This window comes from Rhinolophus sinicus, chromosome 1 (assembly GCF_057876585.1).
Source record: "Rhinolophus sinicus isolate RSI-liver-muscle chromosome 1, RSI-T2T, whole genome shotgun sequence".
In the NCBI taxonomy this organism is placed as follows: Eukaryota; Metazoa; Chordata; class Mammalia; order Chiroptera; family Rhinolophidae; genus Rhinolophus; species Rhinolophus sinicus.
The window spans coordinates 154,571,216-154,594,922 of NC_142501.1; the positions used below are offsets into that span (position 1 = coordinate 154,571,216).

Here is a 23,707-nt window from a genome sequence, read left to right on the forward strand (position 1 = left end):
GATGGTTGTTGCATTAAATGTTAGTTTTAGATTTAATCCAGTCCCGATAATGAGTCACTTTTGTATAAATTCCAGGATTGTTTGCTTTGCCACAGTCCATTCCCCAGCTTACTATTCCAATAAGATACCAGATGTTTCTATCTTGTACTATAACCAGAGGTCCCCCAGAATCACCCTGGAAAAGAAGAAAAAATATTGTCAGTGTAATAAAGTGGTATAACAATGAGAGTTAATCAGCATCTGAATGTCTAATAAATTAATAGTTTAATTGAAGTATGTAAAACTAATTCTTTTTATTTACTATTAGGATACAATAGTAAATATAATTGTGCTTATTACTTATTATCTCTGTTATTATTTTGTTATCTCTGTTAATGTCTTCACCTGAAAGATGGTGTGAATAAACCTAAGGTTTCAGTTTTATCCTGGTATGGTTTTTAGTTTTGCTCCATATAAACAGAAAGTGCAAACTGAACCTAAGTTTAGGCATTCAGTTCTTACATAAATGATGACTCAGAGCTCAACTAAATGTCACCTCCTCCATGAAGGCTCTTGGGGCTCTGTTAGGTAGAAATAATCTCTTGCTTTGAGTTTGCATCTTACCTTGTTCCACTCATACCAGTTGATAGGAAGGATGTTGTGTCACTTTGCCACAGCTGGTTTGAGAAGAGGACAACATTCAAACGGCACTCCACGTCAATGTGTATCATTTATCATACAAAGGATTTTGCTCCCAAATTAAGGTGGAGTTCCTAGCCCTAGTGAGCTGGTTTGAAATGCGTGAATCATGAGGACTTCCTTGATATCTTTAACTCAAGTTTTGGACAACTGGTTTGTAATTTTATCCTCTAGCAATAAGCCTATTTATTCGAAAGAAGTGCTATGTAACTAGACTGCTATCTGTCACTATACATAAAAATTAATTCATAATGGATCAAAGACCTAAACATAAGACCTGAAATAATAAATTGCATAGAAGAAAGTCTAGGTACTAAACTTATGGACCTCTGGTTTAGAGAGAATTTTATAAATTTGACCTTAAAGACAAGGAAAGTAAAAGCAAAAAGAAATGAATGGGACTATATCAAACTAAAAAGCTTCTGTACAGCCAAAGTATCAACAAAACAAACAGGCAACCAACAGAATAGGAGAAGATATTTGCAAACTACACCTCTGATAAGGGGCTATTATCCAAAATACATAAAGAACTCATACAACTGAACAACAACAAAAAAATCCAATTTAAAAATGGGCAGAGAACCTGAATAGACATTTCTCCCAAGAAGACATACAAGCCACAAACAGATATATCAAGTGATGCTCAACTTCACTAGCTATTAGGGAAATGCAAATAAAAACCAAAATGAGATACCACCTCATACCTGTTAGAATGGCTATTATCTGCAAGACATATATAATAATAACAAGTGTGGAGAAGCTGTGGAGAAAAAGGAACTCTCAAATACTGCTGGTGGGCATGTAAATAGGTGCAGTCACTATGGAAAACAAAATGGAGGTTCCTCAAAAAATTAAGATTAGCTACCATATGACCTAGCAATCTCTCTTCTGGGTATCTACCCAAAAAAACTGCAACCATTTATTTGTAAATATATATGCATTTCTATGTTCATTGCAGCATTATTCATGGTGGGCAAGACATGGAAACAAGCAAAGTGTCCTTTGAGAGATGATTGTATAAAGAAGATGTGGTACACATATACAATGGAAAATTACTCAGCCATAAGAAAAAATGAAACACTGCCATTTGTGACAGCATAGATAGATCTTGAGATTATCATGCTAAGTGAAATAATCCAGACAGAAAAAATCGAGAACCATGTGACTTCACTCATATGGGATATGAAATTGAAAACAACAAATGGACAAGACAAGCGAACAAAAACTCATAGACACAGACCACAATTTAGTAGTTACCAGATGGTAAAGGGAGAGGGGGGATGGGAGAAAAAGGTAAAGGGGGTCAAATATATGGTGATGAAAGGAGAACTCACTTTGGTGGTGAACACACAATGCGGTATATAGATGATATATTATAGCTTTATACACTTGAAACCTATATAATATTCTTAACCAATGTTATCCCAAAAAGAAGTATTATGTAGAAGCCCCTTACAGGCTTTTTTTTTTAAAGAGAAATTATTTTGTTCGAAGCAGACACAGGGTCCTAGAGTCTTGTGCCTTCAGCTCTCTTCCCTTCACATGCTTCTTAGTACACCGCAGTACTCAGCAGACAGAGTGTGAAAACCCTGGCCAACCAAAAGCTATCTTTCTTAGTACTCAGTAGACAGAGTGTGAAAACCCTGGTCAACCGAAAGCTACCTTTCTTAGCTCCTTTCCTGTAGGTCCACATGCTAATTTAGGTCCTCAATATGCTAGTAGTGAAGGTAGGAATGGAGCATGGACCAATGGAAAGAGAACACCTGGTCTCTTATAGAATAAACTCAAATACAACTCTCTAACATATTCATTTTTGTGGATTTGAGTATTCTAAATATAGATTTATTTATGTTCCTCCTTGAAAGTCATGTGATCCAGTTTTATCTTGGTCCACCCATGTTCTTTCTGCTCCTCCAAAGTAAAGTGAATGGAAGGAGACCTTGTATTCCAGAATATGCAGCCAAATCCTAGTTTTCTTGTTCATTGCTTTTAGTTGCTTGTGTGCTATTGTAAGTTGATTGTGGACTCACTGTGTTTTTTTCGATGTTAATGTTTCCTTCAGTAATTGCCTCAGTACCTTGCAATTCACCAAAAGTTTGAATAAGTGAATAAATGTTTATTACCATCACAAGACAGACAGCCAATGGCAGATCAGTGGTAACTTTGCATATAAGAAAAGCACTCATGCTGCATATGTGTCAAATTCTAAAAGGCATCCTTAATCCTTCAAGAATTGCTAAACTATTGGACCCAGTTTCAAAGGCTAAGGTGAAATCTTTAGTTATTTAGTTATTTATTTTTAGTCCTTTAAATCACCAAACTTTAAAACTGATGTTCTCTTTTAATGCTTAAGTGATTAAAATTATTTTCCCTAAATAGTGTAATTCTATCTGGATGTACACTGTTTAAGGTGAATAGTTCAAGCACCTATGGGATGAAGTTCTATTGGTTCCTGCAGATCCCATCCCACGGTGCTTTACAATTAATAGGGATTAAATACCTAACTATTGGTTATGACGATGGCTTGAAGCAATGATTGTGTGGCTTCCTGATTTAGTTTCTCTTATGCACTTCCAGTCCTTTTCTCTAATCAGAGTCCTAATTTGCAGGTGGTGATCATTTCTTACATATGGATCTGGATAATAACAGGGTGTTAAAGAAGGACAATTTTATGGTTCTTTCATTCCCTCTTTTTATACTTTCCTCTCTCCTCCATGACTTAGTTTTATGGAGTCCCACAAAATGACATTGGTCTGTGGTTAGTAAGGTCATCTTTATTTAATAGAGTCATTTTTGTGGACTTGAATTTTATTCTTACCTCACAGGCATCAAATTTTCCTGACAAGAATCCAGCACATATCATTCCTGATGACACAGCACCACCATATACGTTAACTTGGTTACATATATCATTACTTATGGTCTCTATTTCAACTTGTCGCAGATTATTGGGAAAGGGACCTAAAGAAGAAAAAAAAATAAATGTAGAATTTACATATTCCTGCTTATGATAGTTAATTGTGTCTTGCAAAGACTAGCACAGTGATAAAACACATAGGACTCTGGCCTGTGGAAGTTGTAGGACTCTGGGCTGGATGACAGTACTCAGATTCGAGTTACATTTTGGTGATGCCTTCTATGTGCTAGATATCATTCTTGGCACATTTACTCCCACCATCTTATTTAATCCTTGCAACAACTAGCAAAGATAGATATGAATATTCTCTTTTTCACATGAGGAAACTGATGCTCATCAAGTTATGAGTCTTGCTGTGATCACATAGCTAAGTAGGAAAAAATATTAGATTTAAACCCACGGTACTTTTCACCACCAGGGATAATTTGTGACAGTTTTCTTTACCTTACCTGGAAATCTGCCTGATCATTCTACAAAGGACACAGTTACATTGGGAACTGAGAATCCTTTAGGAGGAGCAGTATAGAGCAATTTTGTATTGTCAGGAAGTCACTTCAATACTGAATAAGTGAAATACTATTGCTTCATAAGAAAGACCATGTCTGCTTTGATAATAGCTCAGATTGCCATTCAAAACTAATAACAAGGTAAGTAACAAATACCAAGATAAGAAATAGATCATGGTTCATTAATGATCCACACATTTACTGATTTGTTATTATGAGAAAAGTATTATTTAGTTGTGTATAGTACAGTTTTAGCCATTATATTCCCCCTCCTTCCCCCTTAATAACTTCTATTTTAAAGACTGTATTAGTTCTTCATATAAAGATGGACACTCTGTTTGTAATAGGTTCAAAGACAATTGAGAGGGTGAAGGAGGACAGTGCTGTTAATTTGATCAAGTCAGAATTATTCTGTGCTAAGGGCTCTGATTTTGGAGGCAGCAGGTATGAGTTTATACACTTTGCACAATTTATATGCTATTTGACATTGCACAAGTTACTTAACCTTACTAAGCACCATCATCTGTAAAAAGGAGAAAATGATACCTATCTCATATATTTATCATGAGGATTAAAACATAATGAATATGATCAATTATGATAGTACCTTGTCCCATATTCAGATTTTAGTCAATGGAAGCTATTGAAGAAATAGGGTTATGTATTTAAAACCCTTATGGTCTAAAAACTACCATTCAATGTTAATGATGGATGGTAGTTGCAAGAGCTTTTATAAAAGAAAATCTAGGTTTCTAGGGATTTTGTTATTCACTCTAAATAAATCTAATTCTCTGCTTTAAAACTAGTCAATACATTTACCTAGGATTGACCATCTTGGTGAAGAACTAAGCCTAACTCCTCTATGGGAATAGTATTAAAGATTCTCTAGGGTCTAGTGAATTTCTTCACTTCACTCATCATTTTTAAGTCTGGGAGGGTCATTATATGACAACTTTCTCTTGACTTCATTTCTGAATCTTCTTGAAGTGCGCCCAGTGAAACAATGTTTTCACCATCTGCTCATTATACAGATTTTTTTTTAAAATCTATTTGTTTGTGTAGGTGCCTCAACAATATTCAATTTGCTGTTCCTCATTAGAATTTAAAACTTATAGGTATTTTCAGGCTTCAATCAACTGTATTCCAACTATTTTAATTTCTGTGGGCCTATTTTTATTTTAGCTCATTAGTCTAGGATGCTTAGTTTTAAATTTTAAATGCTTTCAGTTCTTGAATCTCAACTTTTAAAAAGTCAATTTAAGTGTTCCACTGTATAACAAGCAATTTTGCATTGCCAACTATACAAGGAAGAAATGATCCAGAATAAAAAGTTTTTGTTTTACAAGCTGCCTAGTAAGAAGATTTCTAATTAGATATGTGACAAATCTTGGGAGGTAGGAGAAGAAAACCTGAGTAGTACTTGTTTCAGTTTCAAAAGGCAGAAAAAACAAAACCATAATCAAATATCTAACGCTTAACTTTAGACTGATGTCTAACAAATTCATGATGTTATTCCTGAAAAATATGCAACTTGTTAGAGTAGTTAGACCAATGCACAGTAATCTGCACAGTATTGGGCATTGAACAATTCATGAAGAAGTTCCAAATCATTCCCAAACTACTGCTCTCGAAGAGGATGGTATGATATTTTAATCAGATTCTAGAGGAAGTGTAATGGGGCTGCCCTAGTGGTACATGCTATTTGTTTCTACTCCAATCAGTAAGTGGCAGGTCTAATCCCAAAGGATTTAATTCCCCATCACATTCACCAATGTGTGTAGAATAGGGCAGATCCCCCAGAGATGAGGAAAATAACTCTCAAGTTATAACAACAGTATATAAACCTGGACCCAATGTCAGAATTCTGGAGTGCATATTGAAGGGAAGTAGACTTCTATAAAAATCAACTGAAGAAGACTCAGTAAATAAAAGCTATACTTTGAGGAAGTACATAAATAAGACTACAACTTCATACTAGGAGCCTGGAATAAGAATCAGAAGGTCAAGGGAAGATTAAATCATGTGTAAAAAGTACAAAGAGGCATAGAAACTGAAGATCCATATCAGAATTTAAAGGTCTATCTGCAGTTTATAGTATATTATTAAGTGTAGTAAAGTGTCATATTTGTCAACTCTATAAAGTCTCTGGCTCAAAACTGTTCCATAAATACATGAATCAGAGGGGCCACATTTAATATTTAGCATCAGGAATTCAATTTCAAATTGTTCGCTTAAGGCTACTTCTGTTAAATTGTGTGGCACATTGCAAAAGCTTATCATCACCACTGCTTGCAAATCACATATTTTAAAAATCCTATAGCCATAGCAGATCTCTACATATTAAAGAGAACAATGGAAAGAAAAATATCATGTGAAAAACTATGCTTTAATTAGTTTTAAAAAGAAAGTTATAGTTTCTAAAATAGCCTCCCCCCCAAAAAAAAAGACAATAAACATAGATACTGTGTAATAATAATAATAGCCAGTTTCCACAAAGCACCATGTCTGCTTTTTTTTGCCATGTTTTTCACGGGACATATTGATTTCATCTCTTATTTTCTATATTTTGATTTGGTATCTTAGTTTATGTCTCCACTCAAATGGAGGTTTTCAGTTTTTTGCAAGGATCTTTTTACTGAGATACTCACCCGATATTTTTAATGCTCCCCATCCAGTGACAAACACTTTACTCTCAGGCAAGACTTCAAAAGTAGCATCTGGGAGACAGACTCTGTGCACATCATCAGAAAATAGGACGGGGATGGAGAGCTTCACCAAAGCGATGTCATCGTCACGCTTATGGGCAGCATAGTTTTCGTGAATGATAATTGACTGCACCTGTCTTCTCATTATTGCAGGGTGTAGAGTTGTTCCAAAACTAGCCGTCCAGAGTTTGGGGTTTTTGGAACTGATCACAGATTAAAAGGATTATGGTTGGTTCATTTCTGATCTAAAGTTGCCCAGGCCTCTGGATGAACATGGGACATAAGGGTGGGAGAAGCACAAATTGTTTGAAGTGACGTCTGATTGGGATCCCCCCACCTTCTTATCTGAGGCTTCTCCCCTAGGACTGTGTTACTTTTATTTAGCTGATGACAAATCCCTCCATTCTGATGTAGCTTAAATTACTGTCCTCCATGGGGGAGTTTGTATTTTTTAAAGAAAATATTTTATAAAATTAATACAGTTGAAGAAAATATAAATAAATAAAAATTAGATATATGTACCCACATATACAAACCCATACACACATATCCATGCACAGTTATATAAATGTATGTATGCGCATATAGCTATGGAGAAAGAAAGGAGGGAGGGAAGGAGAAAGGGAATGAAAGGGTGGTAAAATTGGAGCCACAATTTATGTATTGTTTTCTCACCCTTTCTTTTAGGTTAAAATTTTATCCAGAATATTTTCCCATTTTATATGAATTTTCCTAGAGGTTACTGTACCTCTTTATTGTCTCCAGTGTACCATATGTTAAGTCTTTAAAAAGTATATAAATAATAAAAGCACAGCACCAAAGATGTTCATGTGGGATAATCAGATATAAGTTTGTGGATTGGGATACTATTAGTGGATTTTTAAAAAAATCCACACTATACCTCAGGAAAACTGGTGAGTGTGTTTAAATTTTTACCATGTTGACTCATTCTTAAACCTGAGATTGCTGGAGAATATGTGAGTATATTCAGTTGGAACTGAAGATACTCTCTAAATTTTTCTACTATTTTTTAGTAAGTTTTGCTTCTCCTGAGCTTGTCAAACAATCATCAATACCTTTAGTGGGGGAGGGCTAAGATGACTAATGAAAAAGAGATAAAAATTATAGGAAGTGAAGGTGAAAAAAAGGTGAAATTGGTGATCTTGTTGGTACAGTGTGAGGACTTACACGTCAAAGCAGTGAGCGGCAGTCAGGAGCCACTCTTCACTGATCAATGATGCTCCACAGAAATGGATGCCATCCATCTGCAGGCTGGCTTGCCATGGCCAATCAGCTTTCCTTGCAACATTACCAGCAGCAATTCTTTCCATGGATGGGGCCTCCCTCCCTAAACCACAACCTGTCATAAGGAAATAAGAGAGTTATTTCCAGAGTTATAAATGTGAGTAGGTACGTCTGGCACATACTCATAGTTAAAGATAAAAACATTTATAGGTTTGCCTTGCCCTAAAAAACAAAAAAAAAAATCAAAGTTATTTTATAGAATAATGATTACTCACATTGAAAAAAAGGTTAAATTTAAAAAATAAAATATTTAACACCCTTCCTGATGTATTTAAAGCAATTTTACTCAAATTTTTTTTTCATATTTTTCAGGGTCATGTTCTTACATGCAGCAGTTTATCCCAGTGATGTTTGACAATTTTGAGTGTGAAGTGTACACTAATTATTGCAGGAAAATTCCATTTGTACTATTTTAAAATACTTGTGTAATATTACAACTATTGCATTACTATAGTATCAATGTCAAAGTTCACATGGTAAAGTTAGTGGGTTTCACTTAATTCTAAGCAAAATTTTCTACTTTAACAAAGTGAGCCAAATAAACATAAATAAGATAAATTGAAAGGGAATTGTTAAAAGAAGTCAACAGTGAAACTTTCTGTAAGGGAGGGCAAGTTATTTCCAAGGAGTCCATATGACATTCCCAATTATTTGTAGTAATTTTTTTCATTTGAGGCGAGTTAAATCATGTAGCCATCCAGAGATATTATATACTTTTGGGAAATAGTAAATACTCTAGAAGTGTTTTGAGTTTCGTTATTTGATTTATAAACATCTCAGTGGTATTCTTGAACTTACCACTGTTCAGAATGTGCTCTGCTTGTGCTTCGTTTATATCTGGAAAAAAAACACATGATCATTCAGCAGGGAAACAATTATAATTTAAAATACTATACCTGTGTGACGTAAATAGTTCTGGTTGGGAGCAACTGAATAAGTCAGGAAATTCTTAATTGAAGGCAACAGAATAAAATCCTATAAAAGGAGAGGCTTAGGTATAAACTCTTCATCTGACTACTGCATGTGGACCCCAGGAAAATACTGCTGCATGATGATAAACTCATTAGCATAGCAATATTGTTTGGGTATTGTTTAGGATAGCATAGGATATTGTTTGCCATGAAGGAGCACTGCATCTAATTAATTAATACCATACCAATTTACTAAAACATAAGTTCAACAGAAGAGGGCCTAGGACCACCTTTACATGTGTACTACTACATGTTTAGAGACACTTTCCTTCTGTCCTCACTCAAACAGTAGTGTTATAGTAAAGGTGTTCAAAGCATCTTACGTACCTGGCATCTAGGCTTGGTCCACAGATGCTCCCTGTGGACTCAAAATCCACCATTGTACTAACAAATCCTCAAAATATGTTAGTCATTTTTTCATAAAGTAACATAGAAAAAAGCATGACTAGTGGCTGTTCCCCAAAATTATATGAATTGTTCCTTATGCTAGATAGTATAATGAGCAATCCAGATCCACATTTTGTTAAGATGAATGAAGGTTTGGTAAGCCTGCAAATTAGTGAGTCTTTAATATAGGTCAAACTCCAAGAGGAACATAGAATTCATCTGCAGGGAGCTACGCATAGCAGTTTATTAGAATAAATCTCTTAGAATTAGGTTTTGCCAAAATAACAATCTTCTAAAGGCTTTCCTGGCCTCTAGAATAATCTTAAACTTCCTACCTGGATCTGCACAACATGGTCCCCATGTATGTTGTGGTTCCCATTTTGAACTGTTCTTGCTCTTATCCACAACTCAGTGGCTACCTTGGCTTTTCCATTTGTTTGTCTGTGCCAAGGTGTTCCTGTCTTTTCTTCTAGTAGCTGCCCTTTTTTGCCAGGAATGCTCTTCCTGTGTCCTTTTTTATGGTTGGCTCCCCATTGTCATTCAGATCTCAGTTTAAAAATCCCCTCCTCTGAGAGGCTGTCCATGAAACAAAATCTAAATTAGCCTTCCGCTCTCTAGTCTCTGTATGGACTTTCATACTACTAAATATTGCCTTGTTTATTAGGTCATCTTCTTCACCCCAGTTAGAATGTTAGCTCTATGAAGACAGAAAATTTGTTCCTGGCACAAATGGATTCTCAGTAAATACTTGCTAAATGACTAAATGAGCAATAATGATGACTAATAATGGACTGAGTTTTATTTTCCAGGAACTGTGACAAATATTTCACATTACTTACTTATTATATCCTCACAATGATATTATGAGGCAAATCTATTATGAACATGACTTGAATATTTCTTGAGATCAAAAGCTTGTCCTGCAACAGTTTCACTGTAAGGTCAGTTATAGTTTAGTGTCACCTTCTATAGGTTATGGATTAGTGAGAGAAGGATAGAGTTATGGTTAGTTCACAGCTAATTGGAACTTAGGTTAATTACTGTCTGTGCAGAAACTATTAATGAACTTCTGTGATGGTGCTATATCTCACATGTGAACATTATCCAGTAGATGTATTCCACCTGCAGGATAAAAGAGATTGAATTGTTCTAGTTCTAAAACAAAATATTGTAGACTCACTTTTCCCTGCTCTCCTCCTAAAAATGTAACTAAATACTATGAAAAATGTCCATCAGATAACAATAAAAGAACTCTGAAAGCTGGGAGAAAGGATCAGAATGGCTAGAGATGTCAGAATTTGAAGAAGGACAATGTGGAGTGTTTCCTGGGTTTTCTCTTTATTTCACATATACCCTGGACTGGGGACTGAGAAAGGCTTGCAATCTAGAACCACCAATAGGCATAGAGGGAAAAAAAAAAAAAAAGAAAAGAAAACAAAAGAAAAGTCTTTTTCTCTCAATCCAAATACTGGGAAAGAGGAAGTACAATGGAGACCCAGTAGGAAGGCAAACCTTCTGCTTCACAGCTCAGGGCTAGCAATTCATTCTGCCAGCAGCAGTGATAGCAGTGATCAAGGAAGCCCTTTATCATCCCAATCTCCACTTCTCAACCAGGGCACCAGCTGGCAGACTGATACTCCCACAAGGACAATATCAATCTGCATCCACACAGTGATGTAAGTAGCCCAGGTCTACTGTAACCTCCCTCAGAAGGTAGCCCAGGGATAGAAGGCGGCCCAGAGAAAGCATGTTGTATTCCCATAGATGGTTCCAGCAGCAGAAATTAAGGGGAAGCACCAGAAGATTAGAACAGCACTGCAAGGACTCTGAAAACTAAATTATTATCAAAATGGCAAAAGTAAGTGAGAATCTACACTCCAAACCTAAACAGGCTGACTATCTGCTAATGTAGAGGAATTAAATAGGACCAAGAGTCTCCTAACATAATAACTAAAATGTTAAGAATACAAATAAAAATTTATTGCCATACCAAAGCCCAGAAAAATCACAATCTGGATGAAAAAAGACAATCAGTTGATGCCAAGACTAATATGAATAAGATATTGGAGGTATCTGATGTAAATTTTAAAGCAGCTGCTGTAAAAATAATTAGCAATCAATTACAAATTGAAAATAAAAAAAATGAAAATTGAACCAAAAAATGGATATTACAAAAAAAAGAACCAAGTATAAAATGATAGTACTGAAAAATAGAATAATAAAAAATAACTTGCTGGCTGATCTGAATAGTGCAGTAGAGATGATGGGGAATAGAATCAGAAAACTTGAAGACAAGTCAATAGAATTTACACAGTTTGAAGAACAGAGAGAATATTGACTGAAAAATGAATAAAGACTCTGAAATATGTGGAATGATAACAAAAAATGTAACATTCATATCATCAGATTCCCAGAAGGAAAGAAAAATAATGTTGGACTGAAAAAGTATTCAAAGAAATAATGGCTGAAGACTGCCTAAATCTGACTAAAGACAGAGACCTACAGATTCAAGAAGCTGGGCAAATATTAAATATGATAAACTCAAAGAAATCCATAGTAAGACCCATGATAATTAAACTACTAAACACTAAAGACAAAGAAAATAATAACAGAGAAAAATATTACATTATCTGTAAAGTAACACCAGTTCAAATGACAGTGGTTTTCTCATATGAAATCAAGGAAGCCGAAAGGAAGTGGCATAGTATTTTCAAGTTTTGCAATAAAAAAGCTATCAACCCAAAATCCTATATCCAGGGAAACTATCTTCAGAAATGAGGAGGAAATAAAGATATCCTCAGATGAGGAGAAACTACAAGAATTTGTTTCTAATAGACCTACTCTTAGATAATGGTTAAAGGAAGCCATCCAAACAAAGAGCGAATGATAACAGAAGAAGGCTAGAACCTTCAGAAAAGAAAGAAGCAGAATAGGTAAAAATAGAAATGAACATAATAGACTATCTTTCACCTCATGAGTCTTATTAAACATATTTTATGGTTAAAGCCAAAGATATAGCCCCCATCTGATTTTTTGTTAAATATATATGGAGGAAATACTTAAAAATATGTCTAAAAAGTGGGGAGGGTAAGGAGACCAAAATGGAAGTAAAGTTTCTACACTTCATTTGAAGTGGTGAAATGTTGACACCAGTAGGATATAATTAGTTACATATGTATATGTTAATACTTAGAGCAGCCACTAAGTCTGCCACATACTGATAAACTCAAAGACATTAAAAATAAATCAAAATGGAACTCTAAAAATATGGTCAAGTTACCAACAGGAATGGAGGAAAAAAGGAACAAGATATAGAACAAACAGAAAACAAATCAAACAGAAAATCCGCAAGGATATAGAACAAAACAACTCCATCAACCAACAGAATCTAACTGACATTTGTAAAACATCTCTTCCAACAATAACAGTGTATATATTCTTTTCAAGATCCCATGGAACATTCATAAAGATAGACTTTATCCTGGGTCTTAATTTTCTTCACATTTAAAACAAATGAAATTAGAGTATGTTCTCTGTTCAGATTAGAGTCAAACTAGGAATCAGTAACATAAAGATAATGGAAAAACCTCCAAATACTTGGAAATTAAGCAATACACTACTAAATTATCTATGGGTCCAAGGGGAAGTCTCAAAGAAAACAAAAATTACATAGAACAGAGTAAATATTAAATACAATGTAGCAAATATTGTGAGATGCTGATAAAGCATTGCAGAAAGAAAAAAATTAGAGTATTAAATACTTACATTAGAAAAGAGAAATGATCTCAAATCAATACTTTCAATTTATACCTGAGGAAACTATAAAAATATGAGCAACATAAACCTAAAGTAAGGAGGAGGAAGGACATAATGAAGAGAAAAAAACAATTGAGGTCAAAATTTTGATTAATAAAATTGAAAACAGAAAATTAATAAAACAAAAAAACCACCAGTTGTATGAAAAAAAATCAATGAAATTGATAAACTTCTGGAAAGAATGACAAAGATAAAGATAGAGAAGACATAAATCACCAATACTATTATGAGGAGTTATCACAAAAGAGTGGAGTTCTTGAAGGTTGATTAAAGAATGCTGTGAAGAACTTCATATTCATACATTTGACAACTTAGAAAAATGGACAAATTCTTTGAAAACTGCAAACTACCAAAACTCAGCAAAGATGATGTAGATGAACAGTCCTACTACTAAAGAAATTAAATTTTTAACCAAAAAATACCTGTCAAAACAAAGAACCCACAGGCCCATATGGCATTACTGGAGAATTTTTCAAGACATTCAAAGAATTAACACCAATTTACACAATCATTTTCAGAAATTAAAAGAAAAGGAAATGTTGTCTAATTAATTTGATGAGGCTTGTGTTACCCTGATACTGAAACTAGATCAACAAGAAAATAAAACAACAGATTAATATCTCTCATGAAGTTAGATGCAAAATCCTCAACAAAATTTTAGCCAATTGAGTCGCATAATGTACAAAAAAGAATAATACAGTGATGAAGAAGGCTTATTCCAGGTATGCAAGCATGGCTCAATTGATTTGAAAATCAATTAATGTAATCTACCATCTCAACAGACTAAAACAGGAAAATTACATGATCATGTCAATTGACACGGAAAATGCATTGAATAAAATTTGACACATATCCCATCCACTAGGTTGGCCAAAATTTAAAAATTTGTAAGATAACAAGTGTTGATGAAGATTGAGAGAAATTAATACCTTCATACATTGCTGGTGGGAATGAAAAATGGTGCAGCTACCATGGAAAACAGTTTGACAGTTTTTCAACAAGTTAAACATGGAATTACTATATTTCCCAGCATTTTAGGTATATATCTAACAATACTGAAAACAAGTATTCAAATATTTTACACCAATATTTATAGTAGTACTATTCACAATATTCCTATAATGGAAATAGCACAAATGTATATTAACTGATGAATAGATAAATAAAATATGGTATATCCATATAGTAAAGTATAATTCAGCCATAAAATGGAATGAAGTAATGATACATCCAACAACATGGATGAACTTTGAAAATATTATGGTAAGTGAAAGAAGCCAAATACAAAAAGTTAGATATTATGTGATCCCATTTATATGAAACCTCCAGAATAGGTATATCCATAGAGACAGAAAGTCATTTAGTCATGGTCAAGGGCTGGGGAGAGGTAGAATGAGGATTGAATGGGTATAGGATTTCCCTTTGAAGTAATGAAAATGTCTTGAAACTAGATAGAAGTGATGGTTGCATAATATTGTGTATTAACTACTACTGAATGATACCCTTTACAATCATTAATGGTTAATTTATGTTATGCAAATTTTACCTCAGTTAAAAAAAATGTCCAGCACCCATTTATAATAAAAACTCTTAGTCCACTAGGAATGGACTCAACTTCTTGAAGAGTATTTACAAAAATCTATATCTAACACCATCCTTAAAGGTGAAAGACTGCCTTCTCTCTATGACTGGAAGTAAGACAAGAATGTCCATGCTATCCATCTTATTTAACATAGTACTAGAAGACCTAGCCACTGAATAAGGTAATAAAAAAATATCAGTGTTACCACAATAAATTTAATAAAAATTTTAAAAAGTTTTTTATGTTAAGAGATTTCCAGATTGTGATACTGTTTGCTGATTTTTTATTGTTAAAAGAAGCACTATATACTAAATCATACATTAAAAAATGAAAAAAAAAAACACATAAAAGGCATTTATATTTCAGAGAAAGAAATAAAACTGCCTCTATTGGTAGACATCATAAATGTCACCATGGAAAACGACAAGGAATCTATAAAAAGAAACTCCTAGAGTAAGTGAGTTCAGTAATGCTGTAGGATACAAGATCAATCACTTACATTGCTGCACACTGAAGACAAACAAATAAAAACAAAAAATAAAAAAACAACATTTATAATTTCTCCAAAGAAAACAAAATATTCAGTTAAATATAAAAAAGTGTACAGAATTTGTATGCTAAAATTTAGAAAACACTACTACTCAACATAGTAAAAATGTCAATTGTTCTCAAACTGATCTATAGTTTTAGCAAACTTTCTTCAAAGTCTCAGCTAGTTTTTTTGTAGGCACAGGCAAGATTATTCTAAAATTTATATAGAAAGGAGCTAGAGTATTCAATACAATTTTGATAAAGAAGAATAAAGTGGGAGAAATCATTCTTCCCAATGTTAAGACTTGTTACACAGCTGCAGTATTCAAGAAAGTGATTCTGATGGAAGGATAGAAAAATCAATGGAACAGAATGGAGAACCCAAAGATAGATTGACACAAAAATACCCAATGAAATTTTGACAGAGGAGCAAAAGGAGTTCAATTGAGGATGGACAGCTTTTCAATAAACAGTGCAACTGGTCATCCATTAGCTTAAAAAAAAAAAAGAAGAAGAAGAAGAAAAGAAAGAAAGAAAGAAAGAAAGAAAGAAAGAAAGAAAGAAAGAAAGAAAGAAAGAAAGAAAGAAAGAAAGAAAGAAAAATTAGCCTCTCCCAGCATGTCATAGCTTATACAAAAATTAGCTCAAAATGGATTATAGATCATAATGTAATGTGAAACTATAAAATGTATAGAAATAACTATAACATATGAAAAGCATAAGTAAGATATGTATAGAACTTACATAGAAACATAGGAGAAAATTGTTGGGGGTCCAAAACTAGGAGAAAAGTTAGATTTATTGCCAAGAATACAACCAATAAGAAGAAAGTTGGATTAATTTTATCTCATCAAAATTAAAAACTTTTAATCTCTGAAAGACTGTTTACAGGATGAAAAGACAAATTACATCCTAGAAGGAAATATTTGCAAATTACATATCAGACAAAGGCCTTATATCTAGAATAAAGGACTCTCAAAATTTCAACATTTTTAAAATAAAAAACAACTCAATTAGAAAAAAAAAACTTGTACAAACATTTCATCAAAGAGGATATACAGATGACAAATACATTAAAAAATGTTCAATATTATTAGCTATTCAAGAATTGCAAATTAAAGCCACAATGAGATATCACTCACTACACGTCTGTCAGAAAATCTAACATGGAAAATAATAACACTAAATTCTGGCAAACATGAAGAAAAAGAAGGTCATTCATAACTGCTGATGAGAATGCAGCTACTCTGGAAAGGAGTTTGGTAGTTCCTTTAAAAAAAAAAATGGATTTACCATGCAACATAGCAATTATACTCTTGGGTATTCATCCCAAAGGAATGGAGATTTATTTTCATGTAGGAACTTATACATGAATGTTCCTAGCAGTTTCATTGCAATAGACAAAATCTTGAAATTATCCAAATGATCTTCAACGGATGGGTAGTCAAAACACTGAAATACTATGACATACAACTCATTAATAAAAAGGATCAAACTATTGATACACACAACATGGATGAACCTCAAGAAAATATGTTGAGTGAAAAAAAGCTAATTTTAAAAGGGTATAGAATATATGATTTCGTTTATGTGATGTTCATGAAATAATATAATTACATAAGTGGAGAATGGATTAGTGGTTGCCAGGAGCTAGGGCTGGGCAGAGGTGATGGGCCTGGCTATAAAGAGATAACACAAGGGAGCCTTGATATGGTATAGAAGCAGAATGTGGGTTTTTATCATGGGATTGCTGAATTAATTCAAACAATTCTAAGATCTCTTTTTTAAAAAGGAGGAAATACTATTATATTTAGGTTATCATATAATTCTTATTTCATAGTTATTTTATATTAACCAAAGGAAGATAATCTCTGGTGTTGATTGTATGGGGATATGTTTATTGTCAAGTAAATGAGTGACTTAAAAGTGAAAAGTGGTTTTATTTTATGGTGCAGTAAAGATGCTTTCTCTGTAGATAAGAAGATTGTTAAAGTGATGCACTGTAACAAGTGAGAAAAAAATATTTCTTGCCTCTAAGATAAGGTAATGAAGCATCTATCTTCACGAAGCTTTCATTTAATTTCAACTTCTGATGCAAAATGTTATCAGCTTGCCTTTTTATTGTGTCTGCATTCTTAGAAACAAAGTGAAATTTAAGCAATACATCTGTTTTCAAACCATCATTACTAGACCTGAAAAACAAAAACACCAGAATAAATGTGTGAGGTCATAGCCATAGTAATTTTGTAATTTATTATGTAATTATTAGTTATATCTTCAAGAAAATACAACATAAATTATTTTATACATTTTATTGTCATGGATTCTTTCTCCTTTCCTGTATCATATAGACATTAATACCGGAATTATTCCCTGTCTGTAAAAGTCATATTCAGGGTGGGGAGAGTAACTGATAGTTCTAGAATTTTTTTTCTGGAAAAATAAATCAAAAGCATTTGTTAAATCTATCAACTCTGTATGTATATTTTTTCTTGATTTTTTAAAAAATTCATAATATCTGTTTGTATAAAATTTAAGTAAAATTGAGAGAAGCGTTTAATGATTGTGAGAATTATTAACTGCATAGCAAGTCTTTAAAGGACAACCAGTAGAATATATTTCATCTCTACCCAAGTTAAGAACTTCTCCCCTTAAATGTACTCCATACAGGAGAATAACAATTAAATATAATAATATTAAATTATTTTTGCTCTTGTCCACAAACAAATAACTGAAGAGTAACTAAATAAAACTAAATTGCCGTTCATTATACAAATTAATTAGTTGTGATTACCTAAGGTTGACAGCATGAGACTTGATGTAATACTGATTTAAACTGGATATTTGAAATATCTCATCTATCTGAGAAAAGAAAAAACAACAACAATATAGAACTTTGTTAAATATGAATTTCACACATTTCAATATATCATAAAAATGCTTCTATAAAACCTGCATATTCAGCATTCACTTCTAAGTTTGTTTACAGCTATCTCCAGAAAGCTCATTTGGGCGTAATCCTGTTGTCATAAAGGTCGTCCTTGTAATTGGATGTTTATATTTGAACAACTTGTCACAATGGTCGATATAAAGATGGCCAATATAAAGAATTTAATTAAGCTAGATAGTTCATTAGCCAGTATAAAATGCAGTTAGAGATGCAGAGACTGAGTTTCTTTGAAAACTTGATATACATCGACTTATCACCCACTGTTATTCAAGTTCAGTTATTATCTTCATGGATGTGATTGAAGGATCAGTTTTTAGTTGTTAGGGAAAGTTTTTAGGCCATACTTTGATCCTATGATAAATGGGTGAGAGGAGGAGAATGTATATTCATTGGGTACTTCTTTAAAATGAATATACTCATTAAGAAAAATGCATGAAAGCATTACTTAGAATAAGATTAGACTTATATGTCATTTTAGACTTCTTTTTATAAAAAATTAAAGTTTATTGGGGTGACAATGGTTAATAAAGTTACACAGTTTTCAAGTGTAAAATTCTGTAATACACCATCTATATATCACGTTGTGTGTTCACCACTCAGAGTCATTTTAGACTTCTTACATGGAGTAATTACTCTGTAGTATAAATTCTTAGAAGAAATTGTTTCTTACTAAAATCGCAGCTTGTTACAGAATCTGTGGTTTTATAAACCTATTTATAACCATTGACTCATCAACCTGGCTTCTCACAGAAAAAGACCAATCATATGCCAAACCTTAAATGAACCCAAGTCTTGATAATTATTTCCACAAATTGGAAGAGAAGAGCTGCCAAATTGTGAAAATGGGTGCATGTTGAACAAATGCTCTTCATTCATTTGATTTGATTTATAAAATTTTCTCTGGTGAAGTGCCATATTATATCCTATTGGATAGGTTGGTGAGCATAAGTTTATTGAGAAATCAATAGTTATTCAAAAATGAATGACCATGTGTTTTTCTGCTATCTGACTGTGAAGAAAAAAATTGTTGTTTAAGGAAATAGTTTTATATACATACATGTACATTTATATGACAAAACTAATACATATTCATTGTAAAAAGTTATAAAAAACAAACTTTGTGAACCATATATTGCTCATGGCAACTGAGCATATAAACAGTCTAGATAGTTGAACTCCACGAGAAGTCTGTAAAATTCATGTTAGGTACTGGTTTAAATGATTTCTTTTAGAAAAACGTTTGCTACAACTGCAACTCACGTGTAAATAAGGGATCATCAAATTATGGCTTGTAGGACAAATCTAGCCAGCCACTTAGATCATCTAAGAATGACCTTCACATTATTTTAATAGTTGAAAATAATCAAAAGAAGAACAATGTTTTGTGACATCTAAAAATTTTACAAAAGTTAAATGTCAGTGTCCATAATAAAGTTTTATTGGACCACAGCACACTCATTTGTTGATGTATTGTAAGGTTTTGGCTGCACTTGGAATACATGAAAGATTTGAGTAATTGCAGAGGGACTCCAGGGACTGCAAAGCTAAAGATATTTACTATCTGGCATTTTACAGAAAAATTGCCAACTTGTGGCTTAAATTACTGTACTGTTCTTTTTCTATGTTGTCTCCATTTATATTCTAGAGGGTAGGGCCAACACTAGTGAATTAGCCCTTTATTTCCTAGTCATCTCTTTGATGAATGTTTTTATGGTCTTATCATGTGGCAGACTCCATAAGAGGCACCAGAAATATAAGAATTAGTAGACCTAGCCCCTCACAAATCCAGAGGGGCATAAACGTATAAAATAATAATGATGTCACAAGGTGGTAACTGCACTAGCAGAGGTGTATGAAGGGTTCTGTGAAAGCACAGGAAAGAGATGCTACCATTTTTTGAGACATTACATTTCATACTTTTTATTCACAACATAAACTAATTCTCAGAATAACTCAGAGAGGTGGATGAGAATATCTCTATTTTGTGGTTGAAATCTTAATGGGTCAAGTAGATTTTCCAAAGTTGATAAGCTGACAAATGGTGAAACTGGATATGAATCTAGATATTCTGATTTCAAAGTTTAGACTGCCTCTAATTCAATATAATAATTCCTGGAATAAAATAGTTTATACCCTGCCCTGATTTTTTTCCCTAATCAAAACTTCTTTATGATGTATTTTTGAAAAGACATGCCAACCCCACTTTGTTGCATCTTTCAACTCATTTCATCAGCTTCCGCTTTTGGTTGCTAAATGGCTAAAGAAATATTTCTGAACCTGGTAAGAATAATCTGTCATATTTTGTCAATGCTAGGCTCAGTAGAAGCCGTGTATACAACTGAAGTCTTCAGTGGACGTCTATGTGTTTCTGTGGTATATGTTCAGGAATAAATGTTCAGTGTAAGTTGCCGAATGAGAAATATATAAGGGTCAGACACACAGTAGGTGCTTAATAAATGATTTCTGGTAAGGTTTTTTTGTGCCTGAATTATTGAATTATATTTCTAGATTAGATACTCTATTTTTTTTTTTTTTTAAGTATTTGAGCTATTTATTTTTCCGTGTTACTTATGCTGTTCAGTCTCTGGTTCAGTTATCTTCTGTCCAATATATTTTTCCATTTTTCCTCAGATAACATTGGTTACACTTTCCAGGATTAGAAAATAAAAATACTGTTAATCTTTAATTTCAGATAATCAATGAATGATATTTTTAGTATAAGCATGTTTAAAATATTGAATTAAGTATAATTTTAGGAAGATCTGAAATTAAAATTTAAGTGGAAAATTTGTATTTTATCTGGTAAACCTAACAGAAGTGCAATTTGGTGTGTTCTCAACTCACTTCCTACTTTATTTTAACCTCCTTCTTTCTAATAGTATTGCCAGGTTAGGAATGATGCCAGCAAAGCTTAGAACTCACCTCATTATTGATTTTTTGTATCAGGTCTGTCCTAATTTTTGAGTGTTCTACTGAAAAATCAGGATTATATTCAATACTGGGAATCTGGAAGGAGGTTTGGTAATAGTGAAATTTCTGATCTGGAAGGGAGAACAAAAATGCATATTAGTTGCATAAATATCAGAAATAGAGGGGATGACATGCAAAAAAGTCCTAAAATTTGAAGACCTCCTAAGAATTAAAATTCAGTAGCTGTAGCCAATACTTCCCTCTTCCTTTTTAAGATCACACATTATCATAGTCATGTGGTTGTCAGTTGTGTCTTGACACAATAAATTGACCTCAAAATTAGAATTACAACTAAAATAACTTCTTATTCTCAGTATATTAAATATTATTAAACCATACATGACATAGGATATAAATCTATTGCATTAGTCCAGAGATAATATTATGTGAACCAAGTCAAATTATAAATGCCAGAAGCAATTTTACACATAAAGGATTATCATTTCCTAAATGGAGATAAATTTTATGCACATTAACATTACATTATGCAAAGTAGTGGTATATTTATGCAAATTTTGTTGCAGTGAAAATTGCATTCTAGAATATTAGAAAATATTAATGCTTTGAAATAAATTTGATATTCAAATTTTCCAAAATAATACAATGTGAGATAGATTCTTACCAAATGCCAAAAAATAAACAAGGATGCCGATGATTATTGCTAGAACCAACACAACAGCTGTGATAATAAGGGCAATCATCCATGGTTTCAATGAATTTGTTCTTCTACCTAGTATTGGTGGCCTTTTGAGAGAGAGTTGTTTATTAAAAACAAACATAACTTAAACAATAGAATCTCAGTTTCACATAGTTTTGGTGTAGAATTTTTTTTCTGGAATTCATGGTTAGCTCACATTGTATTTGGTAGCATTTGAATATATTTTTCTATAAGAAATAGAAAAAATATTGTCAATAAAAATCTCAGTGATTATTTGACTTTATATTTTTATTTTCAAAAGTCAGAATTATGCTACAATTGACTACTGTTTCATATATTTCCTGGTCCATTATACTAGATGTTCTGAAATATTTTTTCTTTGTAAATGTACTAATACCATATATTTGGTTCATGTCCTTCAAATCACAACGAGCCTCAAAAAATGAGGGCATCTGGGTCACTCCTCTCATTCTAGCATGAACAGACAGACAGAGGTTTAGACTGATTACTAAAACCTCAAAGTTGGATATTGGGGGAGCTGGAACTAGAACTTGGGCTGTTAGGGCTCTTTTCACATATCTGTACTTAAACCTATAATTCCCATTTATAAGACAAGTAATCTGTAATGCATACAAAGGGCATCTAAAATAGGACAGGTTGGAGAAAGAAAATAGTCAAGAATGATGAAGAAGTAATAATAAGAAACTAAGAAAATATCATAATATAATGAACAAACAATTAAATAGTGATAGCTCAAGACTTTGGACAGAGGAACTCCATGCTGTAGGAACCACAGGAGGTATATGATGAATATCTTTTCATAGGGTTATAAAATTTCAAACCTGTGATTTTTATAGATGATATTGCATAGGATAATGTCATATTTATCTGAGTAAATAATGAATCAATTTAAAGAAAAATATTAAAACAATAATAGTATCATTAGCATGTAAATATGGCAAAAAGCATGACTTTTTGCCATATGTGGTATACAAATGACTGACATTTGGGAAACCTTTGTAGAAGCAGGGAAATGTGACAAAGCCCTGTCCCCATCCAAGTGTCAGGGTGATAGTCTAAAGACCAATCTGAACAATTACAGATTTGAGGCAGGCTAGAATGAGACCAACATATGTTGTCTACGAAAATCTAATCCATGAGAAAACTGGACAGGGATGTGGTTCTGAAAGATAGAGGTACTAGTTCTTGTTTTGTTAAAATTACACATATAAAAGAAGGGGAAGGAATTATGCTCTCTAGGGTTGCTAGCTGGTAGCTGGTAAAGTTGCTAGCTGGTAAAGTAGTAAAGTAGGCCCTAGATAAATAATTGAAGGCATAACTGAGGTGTGCCTTTTGGCATTAATAAGCTGAGAGGAGGAGGAATGCTTCTATATCCTCGTATCTGGGCAAAGCAGCTAGAAGCAGTTTCCCCACACCAGAACCTATAACCTGAGCTCTGATAAGTACCTTGGGTAGTACTAATTCTGAGTTCTGTATTTCTGGAGTTACTCTGTCCTGCTGCTTTTTTGTTGGTGTCAAGAAAAAGTATCTACAACAATCTGTAAACATCTAAAGTATCTTTAAAAGAGCCAGGATCCCACTGGGGCAGAGGGAAGAGCTGATGAACATATTCATCACCTTTATTAATGAAAATCATGGGCAATCATAAAGTCATTCAGTTGACATTTACTGAGTTTCTTCTGTGTGCCAAATACTTTCTGCTCAAGATTT

At 33.2% G+C, this 23,707-nt stretch overlaps 1 protein-coding gene across 1 annotated transcript; it reads right to left on the reverse strand.

The window, feature by feature from the left end:
- Positions 1–13: 13 nt before the first annotated feature.
- Positions 14–22,097, reverse strand: LOC109456021 (transmembrane protease serine 11G-like). Its single transcript, XM_019748007.3, has 9 exons — positions 21,941–22,097; positions 21,271–21,389; positions 18,193–18,260; positions 17,430–17,590; positions 8,910–8,948; positions 7,995–8,166; positions 6,750–7,009; positions 3,497–3,639; positions 14–175 (listed from the first exon to the last, which is right to left on the reverse strand). Exons 1-9 carry the CDS (start codon positions 22,095–22,097, stop codon positions 14–16), a joined length of 1,281 nt encoding a protein of 426 aa, XP_019603566.2.
- Positions 22,098–23,707: the final 1,610 nt, after the last annotated feature.

Excerpts from the sequence above, each read along its gene's own strand:
- LOC109456021 (XM_019748007.3), bottom strand. The coding sequence starts at position 22,097 with ATGTTTGTTTTTAATAAACAACTCTCTCTCAAAAGGCCACCAATACTA. Across the intron at positions 17,591-18,192 it reads TCTCATGCTGTCAACCTTAG|GTCTAGTAATGATGGTTTGA; the intron begins GTAATCACAACT and ends TTTGTTTTTCAG. Across the intron at positions 7,010-7,994 it reads GCCGCTCACTGCTTTGACGT|TTCCAAAAACCCCAAACTCT; the intron begins GTAAGTCCTCAC and ends ATCTGTGATCAG.